The following is a 23205-nucleotide window of genomic DNA, read 5'->3' on the forward strand; positions in this document are numbered from 1 at the left end:
AATCATTCTTTTTATTGAGCTCATTAAGGTCTGCAAACCTCTGTACAACTTAGAGTAATTAGAACCCAGATAGCCATTCCATCTGTTCCATAAGCATTGTTTAATTAATGAACTCTTAATGTGTTCTGTGCCCTATAAATGGCATGTAGTATTTTTCCAATTGTTGAATAAGATTCGCATGCCAATATTTGTGCATTTGTAAAAATACATCTATAATGCTATTCCCTCTCACCTGCTACTCCACAAAACTGTCTTGCAAAGTTAAAAATATTGTGTATAATTTGATTAATTATATCTGTCACATGTAATACTGGTATCATCACTTTTATTTTTTACCTTTTAAAACTATCGTCTCTCTGTTAATGAAGATAAACAATACAAATTTTGAACTGCATGCAGAAAAATGTGGCTGTGTTGGTACTAGTGTACCAACCAATAGGTGCAACCTATTTATCCACGGATTTTTATCTGCGGATTTGTCTCAACTCGAATGAAGTGGGGGAACCGAAAGTCACACACACCTTTGCCTCCTTTGCCCTCTCTCCATTTCCAGGCAGCCCACTGCAAAAAGGCTCTGCCTTGTCCAGGCAGGGAAAAGCCCTGGAAAAGGTTCCCCTTGCAAAGGAACAGTAACACTCTTGGAGCCCCCGAACCAGCAAAGAGGCTGAAGAGGGGAAGGGGGGCCCGAAAATCTCTGTAGCCAGAACATGTGCAGCAAGGTGGAGCGCGCTCTCTCTCTCTCTCTCTCTCTCTCTCTCTCATTCTCACACACACACACACACACACACAGGGGCAGGTGTGGTAACAACAGAGGGGATTGCTTTAAAAAACCCAGGGAGTGTTTGCCAAATTCCGCCCCCCCCCATTGAGATGGTGCAGGCAATCACTGAAACAAGCAACCCCCCCATGGTGCAGGCAATCACCTGCACCATGCAAGCACACAATCACCTGCAATCACCTGCACTCAAGCAAGCCTTCCCACCAAGCAAAGCATGAGATAAAACTTACAACCCTCTCCACACTTTCCTGGGAGTAAGCCCCATTGACTGGAATGGGGCTTACTTCTGAGTTGAAATGCATAGGGCTGGCCTCTTAAAAGATCAGCATCCCAACTGTGAAAGCCGGGCAGCTGGCAACAGGGAGGGCTGAGTACGGAGGGGAGGGGGTTGATAACAGCTGCCTTAGTTTCCTTCCATGCAGAAGTGTCAGGCTGCAGTGTATTTGCGTAACTCTATGGAATTTAGCACAACACGTTTTTTGTTAATCGCGCCGAGACATGGAATAGAACTAACATGGATAAATAGGCTCCACCTGTATTTTAAAAACTCCTCTATTACTGATAAGTAGAGGTGTTTGAAAGTGATGTTATTTACTTTACCTAGAAATCAACCTTGAAGGAAGATATAGGACAGTGGTTCCCAAACTGGTGGATTGTGACCCACCAGCCTAGGGGGAGGGGAGGCAGCAACACAGTCCCCTGGATTGCACTGCTACCAGTGGGGAGAGAGGTTTTTTTTCCTTACCTCAGCAACCGCCAGCCTCTGGGGGCTGTGGGGAACCCTGCAGACACCTCTGCCAGGGCTCCTCAAGCCTCTGTAATAGTAAAAGACTATACTGAAAGCCACTTCCAGTTTTTATTGAAAACAGAAAGTGACTTTCAGTCTAGTTTTTTTACTGTTCTGGAGGCTTTGGGGGCTCTGCAGAGGCATCTGCAGGGCTCCCCACACCTCCCAGAAGCCAATAGTCTCTGAGGCAAAACCACCCTCCCCTAGCAGCAGCATTGCTGGGGATTGCGTTGCTGCCATAAGTCCTCCCCTGCACATACTTACAGTGCTCTAACTCCCTTGCAGGAGTTTGGGAAGCACTGATATAGGAGATGGGCAGGTCAGCCACATCCCAGAAGCAAATGGTGCCTGGGAAGAGGTGACGCAGTGTTGCAACCATGTCATCCCCCTATGTCATCACATTGCCGCCACACCTGCATGCTACACCCAAAAGAGCTCAATTTGAGCCAAATGGACCCTCAGGACCACAGGTGAGCTCACCTGCAAGCAACAAATGTACCCCTCTCCTGTGGAGAGCCCAGGAACCACTTGGAGCGCAATAGATGGGGGTGAGTGTTGACACCACTGTTGACACCACTGTTTGCAGCCAGGGGAAATTCCATGCCCCCAGAAGCAACCTGGGCAAATGCCCTGGCTTGCCACACCTTAGATATACTTCTGGGGCTGGTATAATACTTCTGGGACAGGTAGGAAGGCAATTTGCAAGTTAAAAAAAGAGCTGTTGTAAAATAGAGTAAAATAATAAACACAAATAGTAAAAAATTCTTAAGCCAGCAACTAATTCCATTGTTCAAATGCAACAAGATCTTTGCCTCAATTTGGTGAATGTGCTCTGTGAGCAGGGGAGAGATTCCTGCTTTCCAATCCCACCTGGTACTATGGCAGCATAATACTGTTCACAGAGTTGGGGAAAACTGGCATCCAGTACCTTCAGTACACCACTACCTGCACTACATCTACACTCCCAGTACTGATAATATGTTCCACCTAAAAAATTTAGAGGGGACGGAGATGCAGTTTTCTGCTGAGCTACTGGTTTCATGGATCAGGACCATCAAACCTAAACATTGTGGTTCTAATATATACAACTATCAGCTATTCTGATGTAATTTCTTTTTATTATGAAAACTAAAATTTCTGATATGAAATAGTAGTTAAAAATGATTGTCAATCTGTTTGAGTAAATGAAAAGCTGCAGTACCAGATCTCTGCATGGTGCTTGCTTTAAGATGTTCTTGTACTGTGCATTCCCATTTGTGTTGGAAACAGAGTTCAGTTTAGTTCATGAATAGATTGTCAGAAAGATTAAAGTGTGCACCATGCCATTTTTTACAGAAGAGTGCCTTTGATGTGCTAATCATTTTTGGTTCTTTTATTCAGAAGGTGCTGATCATTGTTTTGCTCCATAGATTGTCTGCTTCATATAGGCACATTGTACTATCTTTGTAGTCAGATTCTTGATTGAGCTAAGGAGAATATAAGTAAGTGATTCTAGTTAATCTAGGAAGATGGTGGCACCAACTAATGGCCAGATCATAAAAATAAGAATATCAAAGAATATCTGAAGCTTTTGTTAAATATTGGATGCAATGCTTGAGGCACTGAAATGTCAAGGAATCTAAAAATGTTATAACCTATAGTGTAGCATTCCTTTAATGTCTTGGCTGATAGTTGCAACAAATAATGGAATTTCATTTGAAAGAAAGTTGGGCATTGTCCTCATTTACATTAACCTTTAGAATGATGGCTATTGGCGTTTTATGACAGTCAAACTGAGAAGCCACCTTAAACTTTGATTTTTATCCAAAAAGACAAGATAAATTTACTTCAGATGAATCTGAGTAGAAATACTGAGTAGAAATATTTCATATTGGCAATTTCCATTCTTCCTTTAAGACAGGGGTGCCCAAACCTCAGCCTGGGGGCCATTTGTGGCCCTCAGAGACCCCCTAATCTGGCCCGCAGGGAGGCCCCAGTCTCCATTGAGCCTCTGGAGACTACCTGAAGCCCATGCTGGCCCGACGCAACTGCTCTCAGTGTGAGGACAACTGTTCGACCTCTCACATGAGCTGCAGGCCAAGGGTTCCCTTCATTGCTTGCTGTTTCACATCTGTGATGCAGCAAAGGAAAGGCTTTTTTTTTCCTGGCCCCTGACATAGTGTCAGAGAGTGATGTGGCCCTCCTGCCAAAAACTTTGGACACCTCTGCTTTACGACTAGAGCAACGTTTCTCAAACAGTGGGTTAGAACCTACCAGGTGGGTCACGAATCAATTTCAGGTAGTCCCCATTTATTTCAATATTTTATATTTAATATATTAGATTTGATGCTACCATGGTATATGGCTGCATTTGGGGAAATGTGATAGACCTGTACTTTTAACAGGTTACTATGTATATGTTTTTAACAGTGATAGTAAATGGGACTTACTCTTGGGTAAGTGTGGGTAAGATTGCAGCCTAGGATTGTTAAAAATTTCTCTGCTTGATTATGTCACTTCCAGTCATGACATCACTTCCAGTGGGTCCTGATGCTAAAAGGTTGAGAGCCACTGGACTAGAGAAAATGTGTTCAGTTGATCATGATTGGTACAAAAAGGCAATGTGGGTAGTTGTGGCATTAGCTGAAAGGTATGAGTCAAATTCCTGTTTAGGGGTATTGGAAAAGTAGTTGTACAATCACTCTTTATATTGCTAATTTATGGACAGCATTGAGTTGATCTAAGTATTTAAACAAAATCAGTAGATTATTTAAATTTTTCGTATACAGGTAAATCTACGAGACAGTAAAAAGTTCCAACTGTAGCTAGTTTTAGTATCAATACTCATCTCGTGGTAGAAATCAACTTGGGTCCCTATTCTATGCACGTCTACTCAGAAGTCCCATTATAGTCAATGGGGCTTACTCGCAGGAAATGTGGATGGGATTGCAGTCTTAGTTCAATTTTTTTAAAAACTGTCAAATGCATTTCAGATATCAGCAGGTGTTATAAAATATTCAATTGAATTCATATTAACAAAGAATCATTCATATCATCTTCATCCACAGATATTATAGTTCCTCAACTGAGCCTTTAAATATTAAGATATTCAGGCTTAAATCATCCAGAATGTTCTGGACTAGGACACACATTCAGAGCTTTGATACTACCAGAATGTGTAAAAATGTTTTTGAACACTTAAGTCTTAAACTGAAAATTGCTTATTAGACAGAATAGCACATTTAAATATTTTGATACCCTAATACATAACTTTTAGAAAGGAATTGGGAGCAGTTTCAGCTCTCAATTTTTGAGAAGCTGGGTCCCCAAAAGAAGGGTTAACACTATAGAAGAAGTGACAGTATGTGGACACAGTCACCTTTCTCAAAATTCTGTTCTAAACAACGAACCTCCTTTTCTGTCTTAATTTATTTAAAATGAGAGAACAGAGCTGTGTTTTTGTGTTTCCGTCTTTTTAAGAAAGCAACACTGACATATTTCATAATTTTATTTTGATAAATAAAAAGATAAGTGTTCAGACACTTCACTGCCATATAATAAACTGCAGAGATTTAATCTAGGCAATTGGCTTTTGAAAATTCCTTTAGAGGAAATATAGTCATTTCAGCATATGGTTTGGGAGATTTCTCAGGAGCTAGTGAGTTCAGAAGAGAAACGTTTGTTTTTTAATTTTGAGCTAAAAAGCTGTAGGTTGATCAAATAGTTGTAAAATAATATTGATAATGGCTTGTAAGCAGAAGATAGTCGACATTTCTGTCTGTATTTATACCTGCTACGGTCTGCAGCATTTGCAGGGAATATTTTAATATAATGAATTAAATGTGTGCACAAGTGTACAACAATTAACAAGTCATACTGTGTTTATTGTATAAAAGATTTTCATGGGGTACTTGTTAACTTTAGAATGACTAGCTAATGTAATTGAAGTGTAACCACCTGGTAGGGAGGTTTTGCAGTCAGCTGCCAAAAAAGGCACAGAATCGAGAGGACCAGGTGTTCTATTATGCCTTTCTGATCGTTACAGTGGAGTAAACAGCATGAGTTCACAGTATGGCTAGGAGGATTGAAGCTGGAAATTCTTCCCTAAAAAGTGTCTATTGTCTATTAGCTCTTTTTAATATGCAAGTAATCCTGTTACATATATACAATTTGTGGACCTGAACCTCTAGTTAGATTGCTTTACATGATCTCGGATAAAGCAATACTAGAATAGAAAAGATTTCTACAAAACCAGTAGCTCCAATTGGCTTAATCAAGTGAGCCAATTGTTTTATCTAGAGGACTAATGGCCAACTTCTGTACTCTTGGGAGCTGGTTTATTTTCCAGATAGCAATTTGTAGAGCTGTAAATGCCTAATATTTTCCTCAAAAAAAGAAAAATCCTGTACTAAACTTGTGTAATCTGTTTTCTGTGCTGATCTATCAAAAAACCCCAAAAAACTTCAGATTGGATCTGGCCTACAAAGCTGTTCCTTGGTCGTTGCTGTTCTAGAGGATCTAAAGAACCAGGCTCAGTAGCCAGTCTAAGCAGTGAGATAATTCTTTCATGATTCCATTAGTAAGTAGTCAAATCCTTACTATGGTGAAAACATTATCTCTTCAAAGGACCTAGAAGAAGGAAGTGATTTAACAATGAGCCACAAATAGAAAATCAAAGGGCATCTCAAATGTACCCCACTGTCTTTGGCCTGGGTACATTCTTATACTTTCTGACCCTCCCTTGTTAAGATATTGAGTTCCAGCAAAGGGAACTGCAGCAGCAATGGCTGGAAGTGCTGCTCCAGGATATGGGTTAGAGTGCAGAGAGAAGAGTCTAGCAATAGCACCAAAGCATTATCAATAAAGGGCGTCCTAGAAGACAAAGAACTGAAGCTGGATTGCTTTTAAGTGGCAAAACAGATCACTAGATCAGGCAGAGATTGACAATGGCAACTCACAGATTCTAGTTCTTGGACTGAAGGACGTGTTTATTTTCAATAACTGGATGTATTTCGGGTACAGTGGGAAAATTATGAAATTGCAACAGGCTTAGATAACAAAGACAAAAAAAAAAGTTATGGTTGCAACATTATTAACTGAGCTGGGGAAAGGAATGTCATGTGCTCCTGCAGCATCTGGATATATTATCAGCAGACTGAGAAGATTCCTCTAGGTTGGTTGCAGAAGTACTTTGAGCCTACACAAAATGTCAAAGGTGTATGCTTTCTTTTGAAGTATGAACAAGGACCTGCTGAAACCATAGATTATGTTGCCACACTGTGCAGAATGACTGATTTCTGTGCATATGGCACTTTGAAAGAAGAATTGATTGGGGACAGATTGGTTATAGTTACTAAGGACAAAGGAAAACAGATGAGACTGCTCAGAAAACCTTCATTAACCCTGCAAGAAGCCATAGATATTTCAGAGTTAGCGAACAAACTCAGCACAAATGCATGAGATCCACACATCAGAAGCTGAAAGCATGCATGGACTGTGTCAGAAAAATTAAATTCTCTAAACCACAAATACCATCACGCAAGAAGAGTGATGAGTCCAGCACCTAATGGAATCTGAATACTATGGCAACTGGTATGGCCCTGGCCATCATTTAGCACTGTATGCAAGAGTTGTGGAACAAAAAGTTATTATGCCAGAGTTTTTAAAGGCTCTAAACAGAATAAATCTAAACACAGCCTGGCACAAATGAGCAATGATGATCAAGGTAGCAATTCAAATGTGGGTGTTTTCTTCATACGCGACATAAATATTGGACATTATATATCTGGACTTTCAGAAGGCGTTTGACACGGTCTCTCACCAAAGGCTACTGAAAAAACTCCACAGTCAGGGAATTAGAGGACAGGTCCTCTCATGGATTGAGAACTGGTTGGAGGCCAGGAAGCAGAGAGTGGGTGTCAATGGGCAATTTTCACAATGGAGAGAGGTGAAAAGCGGTGTGCCCCAAGGATCTGTCCTGGGACCGGTGCTTTTCAACCTCTTCATAAATGACCTGGAGACAGGGTTGAGCAGTGAAGTGGCTAAGTTTGCAGACGACACCAAACTTTTCCGAGTGGTGAAGACCAGAAGTGATTGTGAGGAGCTCCAGAAGGATCTCTCCAGACTGGCAGAATGGGCAGCAAAATGGCAGATGCGCTTCAATGTCAGTAAGTGTAAAGTCATGCACATTGGGGCAAAAAATCAAAACTTTAGATATAGGCGGATGGGTTCTGAGCTGTCTGTGACAGATCAGGAGAGAGATCTTGGGGTGGTGGTAGACAGGTCGATGAAAGTGTCGACCCAATGTGTGGCGGCAGTGAAGAAGGCCAATTCTATGCTTGGGATCATTAGGAAGGGTATTGAGAACAAAACGGCTAGTATTATAATGCCGTTGTACAAATCTATGGTAAGGCCACACCTGGAGTATTGTGTCCAGTTCTGGTCGCCGCATCTCAAAAAAGAAATAGCGGAAATGGAAAAGGTGCAAAAGAGAGCGACTAAGATGATTACGGGGCTGGGGCACCTTCCTTATGAGGAAAGGCTACGGCGTTTGGGCCTCTTCAGCCTAGAAAAGAGACGCTTGAGGGGGGACATGATTGAGACATACAAAATTATGCAGGGAATGGACAGAGTGGATAGGGAGATGCTCTTTACACTCTCACATAATACCAGAACCAGGGGACATCCACTAAAATTGAGTGTTGGGCGGGTTAGGACAGACAAAAGAAAATATTTCTTTACTCAGCGTGTGGTCGGTCTGTGGAACTCCTTGCCACAGGATGTGGTGCTGGCGTCTAGCCTAGACGCCTTTAAAAGGGGATTGGACAAGTTTCTGGAGGAAAAATCCATTATGGGGTACAAGCCATGATGTGTATGCACAACCTCCTGATTTTAGAAATGGGTTATGTCAGAATGCCAGATGCAGGGGAGGGCACCAGGATGAGGTCTCTTGTTATCTGGTGTGCTCCCTGGGGCATTTGGTGGGCCGCTGTGAGATACAGGAAGCTGGACTAGATGGGCCTATGGCCTGATCCAGTGGGGCTGTTCTTATGTTCTTATGTATATATAGTACATAGTAAGAAAATGAGCTGGTTTGTTAAGCTTGTGCTAGCTCTCTATGAAGAAACTTTATATTCCTGACTCAAGTAAAAACTGAATGCCAAATAGACAGTGGTCTAACTGTTAATGTAATGGGTTGCAAAGATTGTCTCAAGATCATGCATGAAGTAGCAAAACTATCACCAAGCAAGACCAGACTGATGCTGTATGATAAAATTCTCACATTACTAGAGCAATGTATGCCATAGGCAAAACACCATGGAAAAACATACCAGCTAGAAGCATAAGCTCCATCTCTATGAATACTAGTGAGCAAATTCAATTCAATTGAAAAAGTCACAACAGTGAATAAGTCACAAACCACCCACACAACTGCTGTAAAAGTCAACAAAACTATGCTCAGGGATCTGAACTAGGTGGAAAACAAAAGGCACGTGTTTGTAAAATGCATAATGATGTCTTTGAAAGACTTGGATGTGTCTCAGGCTCCCGGTATCTCAAATGAGATGAAACAGCTCAGCCATTGCAACATCTACTGCATAGTGTTCCTATAGTGCTGAAAGAAAATGTAATGAAAGCAGAAAGTAAAGGGAAGCAGACTTTCCATTTCCTGAAGTGACCGAACCTACCAAGTGGATCTGTAGTATGGTACCTGCGGAGAAACATGGCAAACTTTGCATGTTTGAGTTTCTGCATTGATGCGAGTTATTAAGACAAAATATTACTACGAGCTCATAGAAGAGATTTTTCAAAAGCAAGAATATTTTCTACTAAGTATTATTGAATAAGGACAGCAGCTATTTTTACTACCTTTTGAGCCCAGAAGAGTGTTGCAGATGGCTGTGAATGCCCCTTGGAATAAAAGTAGCTGCAGAAAAATATTGCCAACAGAGTGCATTAGCAAGTCAGCATTGTTGCAGAGGACACTTAGTGCATGGGTGCGACTACATTTAGTGCAGAGGACATTTAGTGTATGGGTGCCATAGAAATAGCTACAGCACACCATGACCACAATCTCGTATGTCTCCTGGAAAGAGCCTGAACAATCAACTTCAAACTAAGTGAAAACCAGATGAAGTTATGTATGACAGCTATGTGGAGCACCCCTTAACATCTCATGGTTTGTACCCAGATCCTGAAAAAGTGAGGGCAGTTCTGCAAATGCCTAAGCCATCCAAACAAAACCAAATCCGAGCAGCTACTAGGATTTAACTACCTGACCAAATGTCTTGCTTGCGTCTCTGGCATATGTGAGCCTCTGCAACAATTATTGACTCCAGGTGCTACTTGAATGTGCTTGCATTATGCAGCCTTCCAATACATCAAAGACCTAATTACCAAACATCCTGTTTTGAAATATTATGACATGAATGAAGATGTCACTATCCAGCACGATGCCAGTGACACTGGTTTTGGAGCAATATTTCTGCAAAATGAACAGGCTGTTGTGTTTGCATCAAGGTCTCTATCACAGGCTGAGCAGCACCATGCCCGAGTTGAAAAGAAATGCCTGGCAATAGTATTCGCCTGTGAAAACTTCTATCAGTATATATGTGGTCTGAAATCCATCTGGGCTGACAGTGATCAAAAACCACTAGAAGTTGTTTAAGAAACTGTTTTTGTTGGTTCTAAAATGTGTTCTACACTTTCTACCTGGACCATAGATGTACAGTATAAAAAAGAAACTGAAATACATAAAGCAGATTTCCTACCCAAGGGTACCCTTGCAACAAAAAATGCCTGTACACTATGAAATGATAATTAAAAAATGCAAGACTGTGAAATAATTCACTTGATACAATAGAACCCCAAGAGGAAATAGAAAATATTACTCTAGCAAATGATGTACCTATCTCTCAACAAGGACTTCAAAGCATCTGGGATACCACATTTCAGGGTGCTTAGTTACAACTTCTGACATGTTAGTTTAGCAGGTTGGCCAGACACCTGGGGAGACACTCCATTCAAAAATAATGAAACAAGCATGATAAACTCCATATCCAGGGTGGTGTAATATATAAAGAACATCAATTACTCATCCTCAAAGCCTGAAGAAAAGAGACGCTATCAAGAATACATCAGTCACTCTGGCATAGAGGGATATCTGAGAAAAGCCAGAGAGATAGTATTCTGGTCTACTGGCCCAATCCTATCCCCAGATTTGCCAGCATATCTCCATGTACATCAGCATGACGAAAGCCCAGCAAGCATAGAAGCCCGCCCACCAACAGACACATCATGAATGTTGCCGCACTGTTGGAAAAATGCCCTCCCTTTGTAACTCAGATATAGCTTGGATGCCATCACAACTCCACTGGCAGAGATGCCAAAACAAGGAGATTAGGGCATATGATCAGGATGAGAACGGGTCAATATATGCCATATTCTACAACATTATCAAATGAAAGGCATGCCCTTGATGTTGGAAAAATTTTATGCCAACCACAGAGCTGGTGTTTCTCATTTATCATGCCTTAGTAAATGAGGCAAACAGTGGCAAGGGGACAGAAGGGCAACAAACTCACAGCCCCACCAGCTGGTGCCAGCAATGAAGTAAAAGGTATTGGGGGTGTGGGTGTAGTCAGAAGGGCGAACCACTGCAGGAGGCATGGTGTATCACATGCCAGCTCAGTAATTGGCATATGCAGTGCTCCCTCTGATAAGTCCATGCACTATGGCCTTCCAGTGAAGTGTGCCTTTTTGTAGTTATACAATGTGTTATACAAGGCAGTTCCCCACCATAGTAAAATGAATAAAAACTGAGGCTTGAACAACTGATAAGGTGAAACACTTTTTAAAGTCCTGTAAAGCTAGGTGGGTCCTGAGAGAGTGTCATTTTTAAAAGTGGGTCCTGGTGCTAAAAAGTGGGTCCCAATGTGGGCATCACACTGGTGTGATGGAAGCATGCCATCAGAAAAGAATTGGGCTGTAATATTACTAATGTAAATCTAGGCCTTGTAAGGCAACGTGTGATGCCTGTTCTGAGTCCCAGTCAAATCAAAGGAAGTACCCAGTGATGATACACAGTGTTCTAAGCAGACCTTGGAATGCAACTTTTTATGGAGAATGACTGGCTGTCATTATCTCATCCTTGTGGTGTATTATTCAGATTTCTGGGAATTGGATAATTGCCAAGTAAACTGCAACAACCAAAATAGGCATAGTCATGAATCACTTCAGCTGACAGCATACTCAACTGATTTTGGATGGGGAACCACAATTCACTAGTAAAGCATTAGTCCAGTTTATGAAAGTTCTTGCACCACATTATTGCCTCCCTCTACAAGGTGATCCAATGACAAAGTTGACTCTGCTGTCAAATGGCAAAAATAAAACAAAATAAAAATCCATCAAGTGATTAAACCGGAAGTAGAATTTCTGGTTGTATCACCCTTGCAACTTTCACTATTCAGAAGTCGCGGGGAGACCTGCAAGCGCTCTGCAGGGCTCCCCACATCCCCCAGACCCTGAGAGCATGTATGTTTAGTTTGAAAATAGCTGCCCTTCCCACACAGGGGTGCGATCCTTGGGATTGCTTTGCTGCTCCCACAAAGACTTACCCCAGGAGTAAATCACCCAGGAAGTTTGAGAACCGCTGCTGTAACAGCTTTGGTAAGAAAAGTAATGTTCATAATGTCCTATTAACTGTTGTATTAGATGTAAATTATCAGAGTGATATTGTAACATTTTCAATACAAAAATTATGGGTCTGGCTGAAGATACGTATTTTCACTGAGAGTCTGGTCCAACAAGAAGCTGACGGAACATACCAAGATCCAGGTCTACAGAGCTTTCGTCCTGAGTACACTTCTGTACTGCAGCAAGTCATGGACTCCTCACTCACAACAGGAGAGGAAACGGAACGCTTTCCACATGCGCTGCCTCTGACGCATCCTCGGCATCACCTGGCAGGACAAAGTTCCAAACAACGCAGTCCAGGAATGAGCTGGAATCCCTACCATGTATGCACTGCTGAAACAGAAGCCTGCGTTGGCTTGGTCATGTCATGAGAATGGATGATGGCTGGATCCCAAAGGATCTCCTCTATGGAGAACTCGTGCATGGAAAGCGCCCTAAAGGTAGACCACAGCTACGATACAAGGACATCTACAAGAGGGATCTGAAGGCCTTAGGAGTGGACCTCAACAGGTGGGAAACCCTGGCCTCTGAGCGGTGCACTTGGAGGCAGGCAGTGCAGCATGGCCTTTCCCAGTTTGAAGAGACACTTGGCCAACAGACTGAGGCAAAGAGGCAAAGAAGGAAGGCCCATAGCCAGGGAAACAGACCAGGGACAGACTGCACTTGCTCCCAGTGTGGAAGGGATTGTCACTCCCGAATCGGCCTTTTCAGCCACACTAGATGCTGTTCCAGAACCACCATTCAGAGCACGATACCATAGTCTCTCGAGACTGAAGGTTGCCAACAATATATGAACTTTGGAGAGTGAAATAGCACACACCCTCTGAATAGACAATGGAAACACCAGTCTCACAACAATATAACAACTGATATAATTGCAAAACACGACCAGCAGCAGCTTTTCTGAAAGCTTCAGTCTGCTTTCATGCTGGACCTTTGCAATGGAGTTACTTGCTGCCTTTTTATGTCAATAGGATCTTTTCAACCTTGCTTAAGAACAGGCACCTGTGATTACAGGTGCCCAAGCTCCCTTAGTAATTGCGTATCTGTGAAGTTACCCCTGGGTGGGGGACAGGCAGCGATCACCACCTAATCATAGGAAATAGATCACCTGAAGATCTCAGTTTGGATACCTTTTGTATACTAAAGCGCATCTTTGCATCTTAACAAAAACTTTTAACCTGACAAAATGTCTTATAATGACTGCTGTTCTGATAAACCTCTTATTAAAAATTTCCTTTTTCAGAGAAAGAGATCTGTATAAGTGCTTTCTCAAGATGTTTGAGTACACATGACTTAACAAGGTTTACCATCTTCAAAAGCCCCATGCTTGCCACTTAAATAAGTTTATTTCCTGGTCCCAGCAGTAGTACCTTTCTCTCTTACGTTCAAGGACAGACTGGATAGCTTCTTTAACTGCTTGACTATGTATTTTATACAGTTGTGTATTGAGAGAAGTTGTGCCATTGACCAACGTCTTTTCTAGGGCCAAAATTTTTGTCAGGGGTCTCTCATTTTCTTTCTACCTCAAAGTGGTTGCTGTAATTGTCTTATCTCAATCTAGAAATTGATATACAGCCAGGAAAACTGGGGTTTTATTGGGGGGGGGGGAACCCTTTGTTTCCATTAAAGCTTTTTTCTTCAGTTTTTCCAATTTGAGGAATATCAGGAGAAGAATTTTTCTAAGATACTTTCTACTTTAGAATGATTAATAAACTGTTTTAAAGTCAACTTTTAAATATATTGCTTTATCTGCCCTCTTATTTAGTAGGGGTGAGCAACTGTGAGTGCTTTGGGGAACCAATTATGGATTTATTTTGCTAGGTAAACTGCTGTGAACTACTTTTTGTTGAAAAGTGATATATAACTTGGCTTCAAGTATAGACAATGAGTTTCCAGAGAAGACTTTTTGATAGAAATGCTGGCAGAAATAATACAAAGAATTTGCCTGGCAGACCTCTTTGGAGAGGGAATTCAGTGTAAGAGCCACCTTGGGAAAAGCCCTGCTCTGCTCATCTCCCATAATCAAAAAGGAACAATGTAAGGCTGCAACCAGTGATCTCAATATCAGGGGAAACAACATTCCAATACAGCATATTTTATATGCTTTCTGTGGTGTAGTTGTATCCTGCTTTGTGTTTGTATCATTTATCATCTTGTCCTTTTGCAGTTTGAAAGCAGGCTGTTTCTCACTCATCCAAAATTTGTCAGCTGCCAAATATTCATTTTTATTATCCTGCCTTTCATAAGTACAATGGGCTCTCAGTATCCACTGGGGGGTCCATTCCTGGGCCCCCTACAGTTACGGATTTTCGTGGATAATTGAATCTGCAAAGAGGCCCGCCTGAAAAACCGGAAGTTTCAGAAGGCTCTGGCACGCTTTCTGAGGCACAGGGAGGCCATGTGCAACCTCCCTGCGCTTCAGAAGACCTCCTGGATGTGATTTCCGGTAGCATTTAAGAAGTTATCTGAGGCCCCCTCGTGGAGGCTTGTGATCCACGTTGAGTCAAATCTGCGGCTCACAAAACTGCAGATAATGAGGGCCGACAGTAATCCCCAATTGACTGAACAAATCTAAAAATTAAAACAGCAAAAAATTAAAACGTTTTAATTAAAATGCCCCTCACAAGCAAAAGCTGGGTGGAACAGGTGAGTTAAGTGCCATTTTAAAAATGCAGGGGCTGGAGTGCTTTGTGAACCCCTCATATTATGCGAGCTATGTTCATATTGAATTCATACAGTATGGGAGTTCAACGTACAGAATAAAGTTTTTATTTGAACTTAGATTTTTTTTAATGCTTTCATTACAAAGGCATAATACCTTCATAGCATGGGGACACCTTCCCTGAAAGTCAAGTGCTGCATGAAACAGTGCTATTAGTAGCATCGTTTATCTGCTAGGTAGGAAATAGGCTCTGATTCTTCCAGAATGCACTGTTCACATGGGTTAGAATGATTGTTGATCACGCTAGGGTAAAAAGCACTGCAACAAATTGGCAATAAAGGAAGCATTGTTATTGGATGTATGACTGTATAACAAGACATCATATTACAACTCCTCACCTTTATTTCTCCAGTTATAGTATATCAAAACAAAACGGACTTTAGATTTCTAAAGTCTCCCTAATACATAGCTGAAAGTGGTCCAAGCTCCTGGGGAAAGCACTATGTAAAGGTTAATCATCATCTCCCAGGTGAAATCTAATTCAAAAAGTTGTCTCATCTATGAAGACGAGAGAGGTTGCTACATAAGAGAGGCACTCTGGATTTCATTGGCTGTTGGTGTCTCTTTTGAAGAGTTTCCTTTCTGTAAGGTGGTTTTCTCATATCATAATTCAAGAGTGGCTGTGATATGTGTGTTCCTTAGAAAAATGTTAAGCAATTCAAGTGTAACTGATTACACATCTAAAACATTTTGCAGTACTAGCTGATTTTTCTTACCTGTATTTACCATTTAAAATGGTTGTGTGGTACAAAGAGTAATTGTTTCTTGCATTGTCTTATATTTAATATCATAGTATCAGTTCAGGCAAATGTTATCTGATTGCCCGACCACTTGCGAAATTCCCCCAAAATTTTTCTTTTACAGTTACGCAGCTGTGGTAGCTACTGGACCGTAACCAGTAACAAATGTACTTGGCATTTTGATATTCCACATCTAAATCACTTATGAAAAAATTGTGCTGCCTACCTGTTTATATTCAAACCATCGTCTGATCGCTATGAAATGATGGTGAAATGTCTGCAGTCTCTCTATTATCTTTAGCTTAAAGTCTTATAATATTCTGTCATGTTAATTATTACAATATTTTTTCAGTTTTCTGACATTCATAAGGCCAAATAAAATTGTGCTTGCATGAAGTGTATAATGCAGTTATTTATCTCAAAGATTTTTATTAATTTACTTATTTAAAGAATCCTGAACTGCCTTTCCTATGCTCACAATGTTATGCTGGGGCGTTATGCCTATTAGCTAACATTCTGGTTTAAAGTCATGTATTTGGAGGATAAATAATAGTTAATGTTGTTTCTCGTAGCTTAATTTTTCCCTATTTAGAGTCATCTTTTCTTCCTTCCCCTGCTGAAATGAACCATATTTAGGGGTGTTTTAAAATGTTATTTACTTTACTCAGAAGTAAACCCATTGTGTTCAATAAGACTTACTGTAAACCAGCAGTTCCCAAACTCTGAGGGAGGGTTTTGCAGTACTGGCTAATTGCAGTACTAGCTGAGTACTAGCTCAGGGAGAGTTTGGGACACTGTAAGTACTTGCGGGGGAGGGGAGCGCTCGCTGCTATCACCCCGCCCCTGGCTGGGGCGTCATGATACCCTAGTTTGGGAACCTCTGCTGTTAACCTGTCATACTCCCTAGAAAGAAGTACCTCTAACCATAATTTATTCTTGACCAAGGTACCTTTAAGACATCGTGCTAATCAGTCGAAAAAATAGTTAATTCCTAGTTTTTCTAGCTGGCATAAGATCAGCTGTGTAGTAAACAGAGACTAGCACAAGACTAGCACAAAACAGAGACTAGCACAAGACTACAAGACTACTCTTCAAATTGGTGTTTTGGGTATTGTTACCTGCTTACAATAGTGGCATTAATGACATGTGTTTGTGTCTATCTCTGTCAGATATTGGCCTCTTCATTTACCCTGCACATCCCTGATCTTGTCTGATCTTGGAAGCTAAGCAGGGTCAGGCCTGGTTAGTACTTGGATGGGAGACCGCCTGGGAATACCAGGTGCTGTAGGCCTATACCATAGTCTTTCGAGACTGAAGGTTGCCAACCATTTTCAGTATCCGTGAGCAATCTGTTCTCAGATCCCTCACTGATACAGAAAATTATGAATAATCAAATCTGCAATTTTCCACCCCTTTCTCCCTCCGAAGGGGATCGGCTTCTCTGGACCTCAGAATACCTAATATGGCAAAAAAAAAATTACTTCCAATTTCCCTCGGGAAACCAGAAGTGGCATGTTTTCATCTCTCCGGCCATTCTGAAGCCTGCAGAGGCAGCAAGCAGATATGCTTTGCCTGTCTGGGCTTCAGAAAGCCCTCCAGAGGGAACTGGAGCATAGTTCTGGTTCCCTTTGGAGGGCTTAGGTGGAGCCGAGTCTGGCTCAACGTGGGTTCAGGGAATCCACATTGAGCCAGAGCCGTGGATGAAAAATCAGCAGGTAAACAGGCTCCACCTGTATTGACTCAGGATGCTTCCAGGCTTTCTAGTAGAGGGAATGGTTTAGATGCTGGCTTATCATTGTGCAAATGGAGTGTGGATTGGCACTGTCACAACCTGAATTGAGGATCTCAGTGCAGTAATATAATGGTTAAGTCTTCTTTCAAACAGCCTAAAGAAACACAACAGCCCCTCAATATCAGAAATTCGTTTGCAGTATGGCAAAATCACAGCATATTAGTATAGAGGTATCAAAACTTTCCGATGGATTCCTAGATTATATACTATAGTCAGAGACAGTAAGATTCTGCTTATTATTTTATCAGCATACCAAATTCTCCACCATTTTTCTTGGTCATTTGGAAACAATGAATTCCAGAGACTGTTTTTCCACCTGTAAAGCAAGCACAACTAAGATGACACAAATAAGCCTATTGTAAACTAAACCTGTTGTAGATCAGCCAACAGGAAGTGGTCCAAGAAAGGTGACAAAGGGCTAGGATGTCTGGTCAAACTAAGTTTAGCTTCCCTGCTATAATGGAACCTATTAATGGTTCCTATTAATGGAACGTCACGCTCAACCAGTGGCATACCTGGGGGAAGGGGGGACAAAGGCCTCAGGCACCAGGCTTGGGGGACCTGTGCCACTTTACCATCCACTCCTCCCCCACAGTGCCTCCATGGCAGTCAGCTGCTAATAGTATCAGCGAGCCAATCTGAGAACCACCCCTGAGGCGTTCTGAGAGCCAGGGAAAGCCACCCATGGCTTCCCTAGCCTTCAGAATTTCTTCTAATGCTTTCTAGGGCCAAAAATGTCACTTCTTGTTTTCAATTGAAAACAAGAAGTCACAATTTTTGGCCCCTAGAAAGCACATTAAGGACTGGGGAAGCCGCGGGCAGCCTCTCCAGCCCTCAGAACGCCTCCAGGGGGAGGCAGTGGATGTGGGAGGCGGCACCTCCAGGTGGGGGGCAGCAGTCCTACAGTTGTGGCCCCAGACACTAAAGTGGCTAGGGATGCCACTGCACACAACTCAGCTACAGGCTTCAAACCTCCCTCTTTGTGACATAGTGTATGTTGCTTTGACTTACCTGCAAGCTAGAGATGAGATGGCTGAGAAATCAAGCATCTGAGTGCTGCTCCCAGGTACCTTTTCTGCAGTCTGCTACTACCTGCCATGTTATCCTCAATTCTGGCAGGGTTCCTGGACCTCTCAACACTGATCCAAGACTCAGCAACACCATCTTGTCCTTACTCTGGACAGTCCAATTTGGACCTCCAAAAAGTTGCTCCCACTCATCATCTTCACCCACAAAATGGCATTTATACTGTTTTGTGTTTTGTTTTTTTAAATAAAGGCCATGCATAGAGGCAAGCTTCCTTTTCCACCCCAAGAGAAACTAGGAGCATGGGAAGAAGCCCTTCCTCTCTGAGTAATTTCTGTTCTTTTGCTTCTTGAAAAACAGCATATCATTTCAAATTGGAAATTATGGTAAATAGTTAGGGAGTTCTGAATTTTAAAAGCTCTCTATGCTATGAAACCAAGTATGCAACAAAGAAAATTCCTGCTCAGTCCCTTTGATGTGATAGCAGGTACAAATCTCCACCAAAAATGCTGTAGAGTGAAAATACTCAGAGGTACCCTTGCTAAGGAAAAGCAAAGTGTCCGAGAGCAATCCTACTGCACCTATTATTGCTCCACTATTAGCTTGGCACCATCATCTACTCATTCCCCACTGCTGTGGTTGCTCTGCCCAGCAGAATTCCGCTGTCATAAAATGGCTGTCAACAGAGCACATATTGCTCAGTCAACAGCCATTTTGAGAGCACTGCTGCAACCCTGCTGGCAAACCCCACCATACCCACCAGACAAGTTAAGGCACCAGTAGGGGCAGAGAAATGGGGTTCCAGTGCCAGTGGTGTGCACCAGATCCTACCCCCTCTTTTTTCAAGCCTGCCTGCCCCTTTCTTCTCAGATTTGCTTCTGCTAAAGAGCTGGTGCTGATCCAAGGAGACCCACTGCGGAGCTGGAGACTAGCAGAGAGATAAGGGGAAATAATTACCCTTTCCCCTCTGAAGCCTGATCCGCCACCACCCCTGCTGGATATAGCACATGCCTTTTTGGCTCGGCTGCATTGGTTGAGGGAAGAGATAGGATTGGGCTCTCAATCTTGATATGCTTAATGTAAGGACAGCACATTTAAATTATATTCTATTACAGCTAGACCTATGGAGAGATTTACATTTAATGCCATAGGAGAAAGTTGAGAAATCCAAAACAAGTTGATTAGCCTTATACTTTACAATTATTTGGCTATTATGTTATCACTTTAAAAGACCTTAAGAAAACTATTTCCTCATACTGTCTCTAGGAATATTTTAGCACATTGAAAATGCAGAGAGCCATGAAATCTTTCTTCCTTTAAGCATTTTAACACATCTTGACTTGGACCACAAGTGAAAACATGTTAAATCGCATCACTCTAGTCCTTGGCGGATTTGTCTTTCTGTTATGGAAAACACTACATAAATTAGCAGCATTTCTGGTCTAGAATAACCAGAGATCAGGATAACACATAGCTGAACTGAGAAAAGGAGAATAGCAGGAACTTGTTGTTGAATCTATCTTCAAAATAGATACTTTTTAATTGTGTAGGAAAGGTTCGGTTCAATTGCTCTTTAATCAAAAGCCTCCCCTTTTTATGGTTAAAGGACCTGCAAATGTTTGTAGGTATTTCAATGCTTGGCTGATTTGTGTCTGTTGATTTCCAAATGTCGTTGGGAAGGGATGAATCTCCTCATCAATATTGTGTCAACGTTTTCTTCCCCTGAAACAGTATTATTTGCTTTATTATACAGTACCATGAATTCATTTGCAAATTTTGCTGTTAGAAACTGCAGTATTTAATAAAATGCACACAAGCACCCTCTCTGTTCATTACATTGTATGCTTATGTGTTGGGTGCAGGAAGGCTTTTTTATAGCATGTTATTAGGCACAGCATGAAAAGAATTTCTAGTTTATCTGCCTCGTTTGAACTGAGCCCACAAGCAGACTACTGAAAGGGCCAGAATGGAATTGAGAGTGGATGGCAGGCACACAGAGGTCTACAGGCTCAGGTGGTTTTCAGCCATAAGTTTAGCTTAGCTCTTCCAGTAATTTGTCACGCCTTGGTCTTCTCCTGCTGTGCCAGCACGTGCCAGCTTAGTGTCAGAAAGTCTGTGCACCAGACGGCCACTCAGGCCTAACATCCTGCTGTTCAGGACCAGCGGCTTGCTGTGTCAGTGTGGAATAGAGAGCCCTGGCAACAGCCAAGTGCTGTGCGGAATAAGCATGTTCATAATGAGATGTGAATGGCATCAGTCAGTCCCTTTTGAATAGGTTCTATGCATGTGCCTCCTCTCATAGGAAGTTTGGCAGCCTATTCATTAGCAAGAGTGATTGGGAGTCCAGCCTGTAACAGTAAATTCGCCCCAAATAAGAGGCTCGGGTTGATGCTTGTATTATTATAAGGATTCTGTATGGAAGCAAAAAAGTAGATATGTCAACAGGTACATTGTGTGAAATAATGTACTTGTGATTATAACTCCATTTTGATGACAATGGAAGTTTTATATGGCAAGCTTTTTCACTTTTAAGAGACCCCTTCTATGTCAGATTCATTAGTGTGGTTAATTATTAACTTTGATATTACAGTGGAAAATGCTCATTATTGTCTTAATGGAGATGGCTTTCAGAGTATTTTATGTTACATTGCAGAACCTCCTATTATGCCTTGTGTGTAATATATTGCCTAAATGACAGAATCGCTATGGTTTGGCACTTTCTTCCAGTTGAAGCACTGATGTCATGATGCTAAACTATTTTTTCTGCATTTCAAAAGCAGTAGGAAAATCTGGACACTGATTTTTAAACCAAGTGACAGGAAATGGCATGTCATACTGACTGTTTGAGTGTTTAATTCCTAGAGTCATATATGAGATACTTTAATCCGTTTGTAGATGTGTTCAAAATGTTATCCTGTTATTTGAAGTGCATGATTCACCTTCAAAGAAAACAGAAGCTGCACACAAAGAGAGAGATTTGCTCTCTCCACTGTGAAAAGCTACCACAAGCAGGGGTCCTATTAAGACAGCTGGAAAGTTGCTTCAGCTTGTTACGCTTGTAAGTTTTATTGGTGACTGGTTTTTGATTATGCGTTTGAATGGTGTGTGTTCCAGGTTGCCGGGTTTTAATTAAAAGGCAATACTGTTGGTTTTAGATGCTTTGTTGTCAGCATAATTAAGACTCTCATGTACACACATTCTAATTTTTTTTAACACATCAAGAAGGAAGAAATTTCTGATACATCAGGCAAATCTTCACAAATAAACTTTAAATGTGGTGTTAGCATACTTGGTAATTCTGATCAACAATGATATTTTTTTTCTTACTTTAAATAACAATCATTTTTCTTATATTTTTCTTCCCATAGGCTATAGCTCAAAAAATTATTGTTTTGGAAAAAAAAAATGATAATGTAAGTAAAATTTGGTTTTACTTCTATAAACCGTTTAGCTATTATGCTTGTTCCTTGTGATGACATAATTATTGTTTTCATTAGCATTTTTAGAGTGGTCTCAAAATGCATTTGGAAGCCTGGCTTTTGAGTAATAAGACTGATACTGAAGCTGAAAAATACCATGTGTTAATTCCTACTTCTAGTTACCAGAAATCATTGCAGTATTTGGAATCCTGTGGCTTTGACAATACATTTCAGAGTCTGTGTGGCATAGTTTTTGTTTATCATGCACATGGGTTGGATACAAGTATGTTTTAAGTTACTGTGCCAGTGGCTATGGGTGTATTTCCTTAACTTGCTTTCTACAGTTATGAAGAAAGAGCTCTGTATCTTGAAGCAATAATCCATAATCTGAAAGAAATAATGACATTTGAGGATTTTGCCGCTCAGGTCTTCTGTCCCTCTCCCAGTTATTCCCTCAGTGGATGTGGTAAGTTGTTGCTGCTGCTGTTGTTTATTATTTTAACCACTGAGAAGCACTTGAGCAGCAGCTGTACACCTGTTTTTCCCTGATAAATGGCTGCAAATTTAAGAAGAGCATTCTTCTTCTGAATTAACTAATGAATATCAAAAGGAGTGATGACATTCATTTTAATTTGTTTTGCATCAGAGTGGTTCACTCAGTTCCTTTCTTCAGCTATCCTGTTAACCTCTGAATCTAGCAAGGTTAATGAACTTTCTCTCACTAATGTGCTGTGGTTCATTCAGGAGTGTAGGCCTCTTGCTGAGCTGAGAATATGTTGTGCAAAAGCTATTGGTGAACCAGTGAATACTTATCAGAAAATAGTTCCTCACAGTGGAAGCCATTGCTACTAATGCTAAAAGGGGATTATGCTTCTGCAATTCTAGGACCAAGAATTAACCTTGGGGGTAGGGCTGTAAGGATGCTGTTCATGCTATACATTATGTGACTTTGAAAGTTAGTGAGACAAATTTATTTTAACTCTGCATACTGATATGTGCATTTTTAAAAGGAACCTTTGTTATGAAATTCCCACTCAAGATTCACTGGTCTCTCTTACAGGAGGAATGTGAGGCAACCCTGATAAATTTCTTAATACAGATTCCTTTATCCCCTCTTTATGCCCATTTTGTGAAACCGATTCTTCCTAATTCTATTATGATGCAGTGTTGGATCGTTGATTATCTCAAATGCTGGTGAATGTTTGGGTGCATCTGTTTTCTTTCTCTTACTCTAACTGACCAACTATCTTTATATCTGAAC

At 41.2% G+C, this 23205-nt stretch overlaps 1 protein-coding gene across 4 annotated transcripts in view; it reads left to right on the plus strand.

The window, feature by feature from the left end:
• Positions 1-23205, plus strand: part of RALGAPA2 (Ral GTPase activating protein catalytic subunit alpha 2) — a 190102-nt gene that overhangs the window by 143660 nt on the left and 23237 nt on the right. For all 4 annotated transcript variants that reach the window (XM_066622986.1, XM_066622982.1, XM_066622983.1 and 1 more), the window contains one exon: positions 22289-22410. In XM_066622986.1, coding sequence (XP_066479083.1) covers positions 22289-22410 — 122 coding nt within the window. The remainder of the gene's footprint in view (positions 1-22288; positions 22411-23205) is intronic.

Source organism: Tiliqua scincoides, chromosome 4, assembly GCF_035046505.1.
Source record: "Tiliqua scincoides isolate rTilSci1 chromosome 4, rTilSci1.hap2, whole genome shotgun sequence".
NCBI classification, from domain to species: Eukaryota; Metazoa; Chordata; class Lepidosauria; order Squamata; family Scincidae; genus Tiliqua; species Tiliqua scincoides.